Here is a 13,537-nt window from a genome sequence, read left to right on the forward strand (position 1 = left end):
TCATTCTTAGGGCCGCGTTCTCGTAGTGCCTGAGGGCAAGCGCTCTCTCCTGTATTCAGAGCTATCGGTATTCAGAGTCTCATTTACCAGAAGTAGCAACGGAAGAGGCGCTAGAGAATGTTGCGCTGGTTATCCTTCAGCAATAAAGTCTTTATTTATTTTATTTATTTAGCATTTTTCTATACCGACTTTCCAATAACAGAATTATTGATCAATTCGGTTTACATTCTCAACAATAACAATGACAAGTAAATGTCTTACAATGAACAGGTCGAATTAACTTGGGTTAAGATATATGGGGTTAATAACATAATTAAAAGGTACGGTGCCTAATGTAGTCTAGCTAAACAGGTGGTATTATAATGTTGTTAGATAATTAGACTGCCAAAGAATATGTGATTTCTAGAGGTCTATATAGTTCTCTAGCGTGTTCCCACGGAGGGGATCATTGGCAGGGATATTCCGCAAGTTGATGTTAAGGGAAAGCTTGGTTGAATAACCAAGTCTTGAGTCGTTTTTTAAATGTAGTGGAGCATTGCACTGATCTGAGATCTGACGGGAGAGTGTTCCAGATTTTAGGACCTGCTGTGGAGAAAGCTCTTTTGCTTAATGCTGACTTCATCGGTGGGATTTGAAGGTTGTTTTTGTAGGCTTGTCTCACTGGTCTGGTAGAGGTGTGGCGTTGGAGAGGGAATTTGAGCTCGAGTGGTGCCAGGTTGTGTAGTGCCTTGTGGGTTACTGAGAGCACTTTGAAAAGTATTCTGAATTTGACGGGAAGCCAGTGTAGGCTTTTTAAGATGGGTGAGATGTGGTCTCTTTTGTTGGACTTGGTTAAGATCCTCGCTGCAGCGTTTTGCAGCATCTGTAGCGGTTTTATGGCGTTTGCAGGTAGACCCAGTAGAAGTGAGTTGCAGTAGTCTATTTTCGTGAGAATGATTGCTTGTAGAACTAATCGGAAGTCTTTAAAATGTAGGAGAGGTCTCAGTCTTTTTAGGACTTGTAATTTGAAGAATCCGTCCTTTACGATGTTATTTATGAGTGATCTGTAATTCATTTGATTGTCCAGTATAATTCCTAGATTTCTGACTTGTGGGGTCATTGTTAATTGGGTAGACATGATGGTACTTGGAAGTGTGTTGGTTCCATTTTGGGAGATGAGGAGATATTCTGTTTTGTTTTGATTCAGGATCAGGTTGAGGCTAGTGAGTAAGTTGTTGATGGCTTGTTGGCAAGAGTTCCAGAAGTCCAGAATTTTTTGGAGAGATTCCGTAATTGGAATCAGTATCTGAACATCGTCTGCGTATAAGTAGTGGATGAGATTTAGGTTGATGAGGAGCTGGCAGAGTGGTAGGAGGTAAATATTGAATAATGTTGGAGAGAGTGACGATCCTTGTGGGACTCCTAAGTTGCAGGTGACTGGTTGAGATTCTTCCTTGTTGACCTTGACCTTATACTGTCTGTTCTGTAGGAATGATTTGAACCAGTTGAGGGCCTCATCTCTAATACCTATGTCTGACAGACGATCTATTAATGTGTTATGATTGACCGTGTCAAATGCTGCTGTTAGATCTAGGAGGATGAGGAGACAGGGATGTCTGTTTTCAAGATTCAGTAAAATAGAGTCCGTTAGTGAGATTAGTAGAGTTTCAGTGCTTCGAGATTGGCGGAAGCCGAACTGCGATGGGGAAAGAATGTTGTGGTCATTTAGGTATTCTGTTAGTTGTTTATTTGCAACTCGTTCCAAGATTTTTGCGATGAACGGTAGATTAGCTATTGGACGAAAATTAGCCGGGTTTTCTGGAGAAAGATTAGGTTTTTTTATTAGTGGTTTTATGATTGCCATTTTTAGTGGGTCGGGTACAAGCCCTTGAGAGAAGGAGCAATTGATGATTTGTGCGATGGGTTTGGAAATGGTTTCAGCACAAGAGATGAGGAGATTGGTGGGTATGGTATCCTGAGGGTGTGAAGAAGGTTTGAGCTTTTTTAGGATATTTTCGACCTCTAAGGATGAGGTCGGTTCGAATTCCCTAAGGCTAGCCTTTTGTGATGGGACAGCAGCTCGAGGTATTACTGGTGTAGTATAATTAATATTATTATTATTATTATTGGATTGCGTTAGTAGGTTTGGGATCTTGTTTTTGAAGTAGGTTGCCAGTTCTTCTGCTTTGCTTGCTGCTTTATCGTCTGGTATGGATGTCGATGGGGGTTTAGTGAGGGATGAGACCAAGGAAAAAAGCGCTCTCGGGTCGAAAATGAAGTGGTGGATTTTTTGTGAGTAAAAGTCTTGAGGAAAACTTTCAAAGGAGGCTTGCCTGAGAAACGAAAACTGCCCTGCACTGTCTGTGCAGGAGGAAGAGACGGGGTTGGGACAGGGGAGCAAAGTGCTCACAGAGGTTTCCTGGTGAAACAGGGAGTTTTCCTTTGACAGTAGCTTGCAGGTCCCGCAGGTTCCCCCCCCCCGTGGGGTTAGAAATACCTCCCCCCCCCCCTGTATCTAGCAGGATGTCAGTCCTCACATGTGGGTGACATCATCAGATTCAGCCCGGCCCAGAACTTTGATGTCAAAGAATCTAGAACTCTCAAACATGCCCTACTGAGCACGTGCAGCTGTAGTCATCACCCTGCTCCCTGGGCAGAGTCCCGCAGTCTCATTTTTTTTCCCCGCGTAGCCGTGTGGTCACAGTGTTCAGCTTTGCTCTCTCCTCACCGTATTTTTTTTGTAATTTTTTTTCTGGATCTGCAGCTGTTTTTCTCTCTTTTCCTTATCCCGCGTGGGAGTCGCCTTTTCATTCCTGCTGAGCACAATATGCGGTGTTCGGGGATGGCTGCTCTTGCCAGTCATTCTCGCATGAGGGACTCTACCTCAGTTGGGAGGGTTCTGGTCCATTTGCATCTCAGTTGGCGGGTTTGCCTTTCAAACCTCTGCATGAGTTAGGGGATGAGGGACCATGCAACAGAGGTGCTATAGTCTTGTTGCGGTGGCTTGAGAGCTATACTTTCCCCTTTTAGGGATAAACCTGTTTGCAGGCAGGGAAGTCCTGGTTTAGGCAACTGTTGTTACTGGACCTCATGATTTTTTTGGGGAAAGTATAAGTAATCCTGGCCTTGGGTATTGATGCCTAGGCCAGGAGGTTGGGGCAGTCTGTTCTGAGACCAGCCTGACCCTGCCCTGGTACCCTTTGGGTTGCCAGGTCAGTAAAGAAATCTTGTTTCTACAGGGGTTTGCACTCGCCGCACCCCTGCTTTCTGTCTCATGCTGGAGAGTTTCTGGATTTCTTTCCCAGAAGGTTCGCTCTCAGTTTCGGCTGTTCCTATCATGCTGAGGGCTTTACCTCCGGGGGTAATTCCCTACTGGAATTTAGCAGTGAGTTGTTTGGTTAGGGTTGATAAATATAGCCTAGCGGCTTTTTCTTATCCTTGCAGCCCCGGGGTTTGTCTCATTGTGTTCTTTGCTCCTTCTAATTTTTGGTGGGAATGTCCTGGTGAGGGGGAGAAAAGTGAATGCATTCATGGTATATCTTAGTGTATACCTGCAGGGATCCGTACACCACATGTTCCCTGTTTTTTACGCCAAGTTCTAGCCAGTGCTGCCTTTAGCTTTTCATACTTCACTGGGTTGACCAAAGTGGCTCCCTGCTCACCTCAGCTATCCTGTGGACAGGTTGGATAGGCCTACCCTTGACAGGGAGAGTGTGGGTGAGCTTCAGGCCTAGCGTAACTCCCTACTTGGGAGTTTTGGGGCTAGTGATCCCATTTCAGGGATTGCCTTTCATCCCCTGACACGCTTGACATCTGTCCTGAATGGTCAGATCTGTCTGGTACTTTGGCAGATGAGGTCAGTCACAGACCTGGCCATTGTTGCCGCTGCTTCTTCCAAATGTTGCTTGGCTTTTTCTGCCCATTGTTGGGTGCCCTTCTGCAAAAGCATTCTGTCCTTCCGATGCTAGTGGCCCGCAGTTTCTTTCTGGAGGGCTTTCTGGCCCCTGTTAATTTTTTGGTTGTCTTGTGACACTGAAGAAAACTGTGCTGAGTTCTTCACTTGGTTGATTCTCTAGGCCTTTTTCTATATCCGGGAGAATCTAAACCTACTTTGCTGTCAGGGTTCGCTGATCCAAAACCCTGACTGTAACAGTCCTGTGAGGCAACGTATGTTTCTCACTGGACTTTGCATCATGCCTCTGCAATGCATCGGAGTATTTGTGTCTCCGTCTGTTCTATGGTTTTCTTTTGTGGAATCCAACTCTCTTCCCAGTTTTGGGTTGGCTGCCTCACAGGCAAATGGAAGAAAGGTGGTGCTTTCAGCACTGTGGGGTTCTCTGCTTTGTCCTCTGTGAGTAGCCTCTAGCTTGGGAATTACCCATATGTGAGGACTGCCATCCTGCTTGTCCTCACAGAAGGCAGGGTTGCTTACCTGTAACGGGTGTTCTCCTGGGACAGCAGGATGTCAGTCCTCACAACACCCACCCGTCTCCCCTGGGACTTGGTTTCTCCATGTATGAGCTATGTCATGGCCTGAGGGACTCTGCCTAGGGGCAGGGTGATGACTACAGCTGCACATGCGCAGTAGGGCATGTCTGAAAGCTCTAGAATCTTTGAGATGAAAGACGGGGGCTCCATCTGATGATGTCACCCATGTGTGGGGTCTAACATCCTGCTGTCCCAGGAGAACACCCGTTACAGGTAAGCAACTCTGCTTTCTCCCACGTTGCTACTGGCCAGAGCTGGCTGGTGTCTCCCTCCGGACAGTATGCATCCCTCTGAAGCCCATGACATCGACTTGACTTCTCCTTATGTGCCTTTTTTCTAATTCTCCTCCTCCTTTCTGGTAAACGCCTACTGCACGTGCCACAGTTCCTCCTTTTGCAAAGTGTGGGTAGGAAGAGACTGGTTTTATTCCAGGGTGATTGGCAGGGATGAAGGGGGCCGATTTTAAAGTTGTCTGCTTAGGTGGAAGGTGTGCGGATGCTTTGTGCCATATGGATTCCCTTTACAGAAAGAGGCCTTATTTCCAGTTTATCCTTTGGCCAATGTGTTTGCTGCTGTTGGATCTCTTGAGGTTACCTCCAGTTTCACCTGCATCTCTTCAGATCTTAGATTTTCTGCTTGCATTTACCATTTGTGGGTCTCTTGTGCTGAGAGCCCTGGGACCAGCGAGAGAGAAATAGGCGTTCTCAGTCCATTATTGACCTTGGCCTGGCTTTCACCCTAGCCCAGGTTCATGTCAACTCCTGCATGGCTACATCAGTCTCATCCTCTGAATTGAAAGCACAATCACAGCTGGATTAACATAGTAAAGACTCCCTCCTCTAACAGGTCACACTTCAGACCTCCCTGCTTTTGTTGACGTTACACCCAGTTTATAGAAATTGCTAAGGACTAACGTGAGTAATATTTTTAAACATTTGGATGGAGAAATGCAATTATTATAATTGTCTATTGACACACTATGGAAGTGAAGGAATCCAGTGGTGTATAAGAATAAGTGCAGAAACCTTCTCGCTGACTCTCTCATCTACAAATCCCAGCTGCCTTTCAACCCCCAACCCAGTTCTCCAGAACTGTCTTTTCCCATTTCTCATCCCCCACCCCCCATTCCTGGCACAGATAACACTAATAGTCTGCGTGCCGCTTGCTGTCTGCCTGCCTCGGGAGCTCGGGGACCCTGCACCCAATCACTGCAGCTCTTCCAGGGCCCCCCCACCATTGCCAGCGCTTACCTGACTGCAGGATGCTGCAACATTTTTCTCCAGGGACCCCGCCTCCCCCTCACCCCTTGCTGACCGATCTCCTGCGCTTATCCTTCCATCTCAGGACAGATCCCACCACAGGGCAAGTGCCACCTGATGATGTCTCGTGGCTCCCTGGCTGCTGGCATTGACGTTCTGTGAATCTTCCACTTTCACAGCCAGGCCATGCACCTTTCAGTTTTGTTCAATTGAGGAACACGGTTTACAGCTTTTTCTCAAATCCACTTCTGTACTTTACATAGTCACCCGAACCATACCTGCCAGACTGGGAAGTGTCCTAACATTTCACCTGCACAAACGCTAGCTCTGCTCTTAGCCCACACAGTGTTGGGCTGCAGTAACCATGACTTGTAGGTTTGAACTGGCAGCCTGTAGCTTTCCCCTGGTGCCATGTCTCGCTTCCTTCCTCCTGGGCACAACTTTCTCTTGCACGTGGGCTGGAGGAGGTGAAGTCACACAAGCCACCGCTTGGTGCTCCTTCTTTCCCTGTGTCTGTACAGCACTGCGTATGTCAATAAATGATAACTACGCCAGGTAACCAGACAGGCCCGGGGATAACTCCATGCCTTGGGCTTGAGAGGAGAGTTCACGAAAGAGTTTGCCGGCTTTTGATGGCGCAGTCTCCTTCAAGGGCAGCTTCTCCTGGTGACTTCACTTGAATGGTAAAGAGCCTCAGTTCAGGACACGTCCCAGGTTGGCCACCCGTGACTGCTGAAGCAGAGGAGAGGGCTCCACCCGGGGACCATTCAGGTATTATGATTGTTCACACATTGCAGATCTGCAATAAGATGGGGGTGAGGGGTCATTGGACCACGCTTTTAATTAAGGTTTTTTTTTTGTCTCTCTACTTGCTCCTGTGATGAGGACGATCAGAAATATTCCTTCCTCTAGGTGCCTCTGCCACAGACTGAGCCGCCTCCACAAGCCTGAGAGGTAGTAATATTCTCAATGGTTTAACTTTCCCAGCCGGGAGATTTCAGGCATTCCTCAGCTTTATGTAGCCTCGGGTACCTGTCACAGGCCTGAAATCCATTCAGACAGGTCATGCATTTATTTAAACTGTGTGGCCCTTAGGAAGGGTGGTCCTGCCTAGCATTGTGCAGGAGGGAGATAATACTTAAGCCTCGTCTTGGCTTCCACAAGATTCTCACGAAAACTTGAGGCCCTGGCAGGGCAAGCGCCTGCTTCATTGCTTTTCCTAAAGCACACACTGCACCGCGCAGTCCGGGTGGATCATTAGGAAAAGCAGGATGGCGGTTTCCCAGGATTGTTTTCAGTGAGAAGTAAACAAGGCAAAAAAAAAAAAAAAAAAGAGCCCAAACTATGCTGGCAACTGTACAGTTACCTTGAGATGAGTTACCATCTGCATCAAATTTGGGGGATCTGCTGGGTACTTGTGATGGGAAGCTGGGCTCGATGGCGCATGGCACTTCTTATGTTAAAGAAAAATGTTTTGGGAAATTTCTCCAAAGCAAATCCCTTTGAGAAATCTGAATGCAGAGGGTTAAAAAACTGAAGGCTCCCAGATGATGCTTTCTTGCTATAGGAGGAGCAGGTTGTGATGGCCGAGTTCCTGTGAGGAGGATGAATAATTCTTGTGGAGCGCTGCACTGGTGCCTTCAGCTTGACCTGCCAGAGCACAGCCGCTACCCAGCCAAACACCTTCGGATTTTTCCAGATGTTTTTTCTTGCAAACGCTCGTATCCCCAGGCCAGGGCCGCCTTGCCAGTGCGTCTGTTACACGAGCTCTGCATCATCCTCCTCCTCCTCCTCGTGTTGCGGATCTTATGTTTTTTGGACTCCTCGCCTCTTATGTAATCCTTCCCCCTCGCCTTCTCTTGGGACGTGAAGCGGGCCAGCGCTTGTCACAGTGATGCGTCTCCTGATAAGCCCTCTTCACACGCTCATGAACTGAAATACTTTCCTAATTAATTCAGTCCGGGTGCATCCTCGTGGGAGTTAAAGGGGCAGTTTATGTGCGAGTTCGCCTTCTCACTGTCAGTACGGGCAGTTGAGTGCCGCCAAGTAACAAACTGAAATTTCAGCTAAAAAAAATTGATTTTGAAAGATAGTTAACGTGCAGGCTGGAGGGGACCCAGCTGTGTGCCAGTCGCAGCTGGCTTCAGCTTCGAGCACGGCTGGCCCTGAGGACATCACTGAGTTCAGAGATCCTGTCTGCATAAAGATAGCCCTGGGCTTAGCGGTTATGCTTCTCGTTCTGCTGGGCATGGATCAGATGAACACCTTTTCCTAAGCAAAGCTTCTATTTAAAAGCAAACAAAAACAGGCTGAGCACTGCCACGTGGAGGGTCCCCTGCTTTGATGCCTGTAATAGATCTTCTGCCTCAGTCAGCGGGAGGTAGCTTTCGCAGCCCCCCCTGTTGGAGAGGGAGTCAAGATCATCATTAAGGGGGGTGGGCATAGCCGGTGGTTAGATTTAGAGCCCATGGTGTATGGCTCCCGGTCTCATGACCAGACTGGGAACTGTGGGAGATCCCCCTCCCCCCCACCGGGGTTGGTGTGAACGAAGATGCGAGGCACCGGATCTCTGCCCTGGTTTTTACTGATCTGGAAGAGACGGAAGGAGCTAATCAGACCCGAAAAAAACCCCCATAAAACAATAGCCAAGTCCCTCTCCCGTCTCCATCTGCTCTTCCACCTTCTTCACCTCTCTCCCTTTCTCTGCATGCCCTCCTCCCAGGTCCGTCCCCTGTCCGTCTGTCCTCTCTCCACCATTGTCTGTCGGGGCCCCAGCCTTAGAAATTACACAAAGGTGCTGGCAAGCGACAGCATGAAAGAGAGAGGGGCCGCCCTGTTTATTTTGGCAGATACATAGGAAATATGACCGAGGTTCTGTCCTTTTTCAAAGGAAATTTTAATCTGTCCAGCAGTTGGCCGCATTTACTGAAGAGTTTCCACCATTTTGCCTCCGTGGGAGAGATCCTCAGCTAAGTGGCCTCCGTGCACAAGCCTGGATGCTGCTGCTGCTGTGTCCTCTCTGACGACGGATATTTTAATAATTACGTGTACTGTGTTCATAAAAGTGGCCGCTCTGTATTTGCCACTTGTGGTTCCGCGTGAAAGCCTGCATTGCCAGCACAGGGGGGGGCCTGTACATCAGCAGAGGGCTTTTACGCTGGAAGAATGACGTGGAACGTGGTTTACCCGTGGACCTTTGCAGGGTTTTGTCTTGCTTTGATGAGTGACTCCTCGGGATTCTGCTCTGGGTCAGATATTTTTTGATATTCTCAGAGATCAGCAGCCGTGTGGCAGGAACTAGAAGGGTGGAGCCTCTGCCCTCTGGAAGTATCTGATAAAAGAGCCTTCTCCTCCCATTTTTAGCCTTTTGTTTTATTCCACGCGGTCACGCCCCCGGCCCAGACTGGCAGGATGTTGGGCGTGGAGGAGCAACGCACGGAAGAAACGGGTGAAGTTTAAGGCGTGGGCTCCGGGATGGCTCTGACTGCTCAGTGGTCCCTGCTACTCGGGGCCCTGGGGGTCCTCTCTGGCACCGGCATGCCGACGCCCCCTTGAGAGCGTCTGCCGCCCTCATTCCTTAACTCCTGCGCCCCAGCCTGGTTTCTAAGCGTGCCATCATGCCAGCACCAAGGGCTTTGGTGTCTGGGTTTCCCGAGTGACCGAGGTCAGCCTGCACAGACTGACTGAGTTCTGGTTTCAGCATTTTTATTTCTCTGCTCACCCTTTACTGCGAGGATCTCCTGTACTGCACAGTCCCTTCCCATCCTAATGCTCCTCCTTGTACAGAAGCATTAAAACCAAGACAGCAAAGGTCCTCTCACACAAATCTAAGTCTCGCTTATTCTCGTTCTCTGTGACCTCGGGGTCAGTCACTTCCTCTTTTTCTGTTCTAATCCCCGGCTCTGGCTCTGAATGCTTGAACGCTCAGTCTGCATGCGATGGGATTGACTGACCAATGGCGTAGCAGCTTGAGCAGGGCTTGATGACATTGCACCGCCCATTAGCTCCCCACCGAGAGAGTTAATATAGAGTTAAAAGGAGTCCAGGTGACGTTTATTCATTTTATCCCCAGATGTCCCTGCTGCTCAACCCTCCCCACATGGTATGCTCAGGCGGGGGACTCTGGCTGGTCCAGGGATTGGAGGAGCCCCCTCTCTGCACTTCTCTGACGTGCGCCCTCCACACACACACACCGCTCAGCTGTCGGGAGGGGGACCGTGGCAGCCACCTTCCTTCCCTACCTCTCTGGGGGCCTGACTGTAGCCACCTCCACGACATCCGTCTGACGAGGCCCGACAGATGAAGACATATTTTTTTAAGAATGTAAATGCGGTTTCAATTTTTAAAAATGAATTGGCCTGAGGACATTATATTTGTACAGTACTATGCTCTGGTATGCTCATGAAAGGGTCCTCTTTCTTCTGTGCCTAATGACGCACCCAACGGGTCTGCTAGAACCCAGCAGTGCACGCGCTCTGCCGTGTGTTATTGTCGTGTATATACAACATTGATATGCCATGGGAAGCCCCACACAATGTGGATCTTGAGGTTAGTTTAATTTTCTGGGGGGTAGCGAGGGTGAGGGTGGGGGCGAAACCTCATATGATAACTTATGGGAAGGGCTGTTCTGTTGGCTCACATCGACCAGCCTGCAGCAGCGGTCGTGCTGATGAACTGTGGCCCTTGTACGGGGACAGGGTAATGTTATGGTGGAAGTTCGGGGTTCTCAGCATAGAGAGGGATCTTGGTCAATTTCTGAGGGGGCGAATGGGGTCTTCCAAAACAAAAAATTGATTTGCAGCTTGCCTTTGTTCCCGGGGAGATATTTCAGTTGAATTACATCCGAGCAGGCAGACCCTTTCGTGTTAGCTTTATTTAAGTTTTATTGTCTCTGCGTTCTTAAGTCTCCAAGTGACTTAATCATTTTCACACACAGCCAAACCCTCGACTAAATGCAGCCCAGATGTGTGTGTAAACTCACTCCCCCACCCCAAATCACATGGAGCACTGTGAAAGCACCGAGGCGCTGGTAAATGGGCTTCATACATAATGATTTCACACGCTATCTGGTAGTGTGGCTGGGCTGCCCTCACAATGCTGGGTCTCTCTATAGCACCCCTTCACAGTGTCAAGGGGTGCTATAGAGAGACATGAAGGAGCTCACAGAAGCAGTAGGACAGGACAGGGCAGGAGTTTGCACCAAGGGGTGCTATAGAGAGACATGAAGGAGCTCACAGAAGCAGTAGGACAGGGCAGGAGTTTGCACCAAGGGGTGCTATAAAGAGACATGAAGGAGCTCACAGAAGCAGTAGGACAGGACAGGGCAGGAGTTTTGCACCAAGGGGTGCTATAGAGAGACATGAAGGAGCTCACAGAAGCAGTAGGACAGGGCAGGAGTTTGCACCAAGGGGTGCTATAGAGAGACATGAAGGAGCTCACAGAAGCAGTAGGACAGGGCAGGAGTTTGCACCAAGGGGTGCTATAGAGAGACATGAAGGAGCTCACAGAAGCAGTAGGACAGGACAGGGCAGGAGTTTGCACCAAGGGGTGCTATAGAGAGACATGAAGGAGCTCACAGAAGCAGTAGGACAGGGCAGGAGTTTGCACCAAGGGGTGCTATAGAGAGACATGAAGGAGCTCACAGAAGCAGTAGGACAGGGCAGGAGTTTGCACCAAGGGGTGCTATAAAGAGACATGAAGGAGCTCACAGAAGCAGTAGGACAGGACAGGGCAGGAGTTTGCACCAAGGGGTGCTATAGAGAGACATGAAGGGAGCTCACAGAAGCAGTAGGACAGGACAGGGCAGGAGTTTGCACCAAGGGGTGCTATAGAGAGACATGAAGGAGCTCACAGAAGCAGTAGGACAGGACAGGAGTTTGCACCAAGGGGTGCTATAGAGAGACATGAAGGAGCTCACAGAAGCAGTAGGACAGGACAGGGCAGGAGTTTGCACCAAGGGGTGCTATAGAGAGACATGAAGGGAGCTCACAGAAGCAGTAGGACAGGACAGGGCAGGAGTTTGCATTCCTTGGGGGTGAGGGAGGTGAGGATGGATGTGGTCCTCTGACCACTCTATACTTGGTGGAAGGTTTTTGCATTTGGTGTGCAGTGGCTTAGGGAAATAGAGACCTGGATGCTGCTAATGGTATAGACTTTTCTGCTGGCTGCCTACACCCCTTGCAAGGGACTTTGACCAACTTGATTTTGGGTATCTAAGGAGTGAACTAATCCTCCAGAGAGTGCTGCTGTTGTCTCTGTGCCTCTGATAATATTGGGGGCACTGGAAGCCATCCCAGACAGTGGGCACTTTTTATCTGTCCTGTGTCCTATCTCAGCAGGAGACCTGTGACCCTGACTGCAGAGAGCAGACTCTCCTCACAGACCTCTCCGGCTCTAGGCAGGGACTTGGGTTTGGTAAATGTTTTCCTATAGCCACAGAAGAAAGGGAAGCAATCCTAACTTTATAAGCACACAGAGATTGAAGAGACACACAGCTTATGTGCAGCAGCTGGTGTGTTACACAGCACGCAGACATTTCTTCATGTTAAAAAAAAAACAACAAAAAAACCCCCCCCAAACAAACCAAAAAAACAGAAGCAGTGTAGAGCAAGCCAGTGTCTCAGCTCCCTGTTGTAAGCATTAAATCTCTCTTCCTTACTCCTTCATGGGGAGGAGATGGTTAGAAGACAGTCTCAACTGCTTATAGTGCAAAAAGGACATTTCAGTGTAGTTCTTGAAAAGCGGAGGGCAGTTAATGCCTTTAAGCTTTCAGAGGTTCTCATTTCCTGAATAATAACAATTACAGTATGGCAGCAGTTACAGAATTGCTGTCCTAGTATGAGCATGGATCCCTGCAGGCAGGCTGCAGGGGATTGTAACTCACCAGCAAGGCTCAGGATGCAGACTAAAGTCCAGGCAATCTGTGCCCTCTTCCGCGCTCTCCCAGTTCCCAGTTGACGCATCTTTGCACTTTAATTCTAAGTGGAAGAAATCAGAGCCAGGTATCCTGCGGCGCTGCTGCTCGCTCTCTCTCTCTCGCCAGGCTGCACTTCCCTCTGAGGTCAGCGGAGGGGGATCCGCCGTGCGCCTTTTGTGGCTCCAGGCTGCCGTGAGGTGGAGTTTCTCTGCCCTAAGTTTGAGCTCATAGCTTAAATAGTCCCTGGTGTGTGTTTCCAAAAAAAATGTGCTTTTTAACCCTTTCATGGCACTCCTGCACATTTCTTTTAGGCTGAAGACCTAGAGCCTGCCTGCAAGGCAGCTCATAAAGAGCCCACAGTTTCTCCCCTACCTGGCAGACTCCTTAGACCACCCCGGGGTGGGGATAATTTACACTTGATGAAACACAACTCTGCTCCTCCCGAGCAGCCGACGGGCCTGATTCTTGCAGTGCAGACTATTTGTGCACGTTTGGTCTGAGTACCAGATTAATTTGTATATCTAGAAAACGAGACATTTGTGGCCCTCAAGGACCATGGTCCATACACCTGGTTTATTGCTGAACAAATCCTCTAAGAGTTTCTCTTATTTTTTGGATATGGGATTCTGCTGCCAGGGAAAGTGGTAGGTGCTTATTTCACCTTGTGGTGCACACGTGGTAGCCGGGGCATGATGCATTCAGAGATAAGATTGTTGCCTGTATGGTTCTGTGGCTGTACATAGATTTGTGGTACCTGTTGGGAGGCTTACAGTGTGCCTAGCATCTTTCTAGGTAACGAGATTCTTTTTAAAAGATCTTGTAGTACATGGGACATTCTTGAGATGAAGAGGAGGAGGGTCTGGGAGGACTCACTAGGTCAGTTTTTTGCTGTTGC

General features: G+C 48.9%; 1 protein-coding gene across 1 annotated transcript in view; it reads right to left on the bottom strand.

Annotated features, from left to right (window-relative positions):
• CD34 (CD34 molecule) overlaps positions 1–12,851 on the bottom strand; it is a 36,885-nt gene extending 24,034 nt beyond the window's left edge. The window contains exon 1 of the mRNA XM_029572688.1: positions 12,610–12,851. Coding sequence (XP_029428548.1) covers positions 12,610–12,688 — 79 coding nt within the window. The 5' untranslated portion in view covers positions 12,689–12,851. The remainder of the gene's footprint in view (positions 1–12,609) is intronic.
• Positions 12,852–13,537: the final 686 nt, after the last annotated feature.

This window comes from Rhinatrema bivittatum, chromosome 12, assembly GCF_901001135.1.
Source record: "Rhinatrema bivittatum chromosome 12, aRhiBiv1.1, whole genome shotgun sequence".
Taxonomy (NCBI): Eukaryota; Metazoa; Chordata; class Amphibia; order Gymnophiona; family Rhinatrematidae; genus Rhinatrema; species Rhinatrema bivittatum.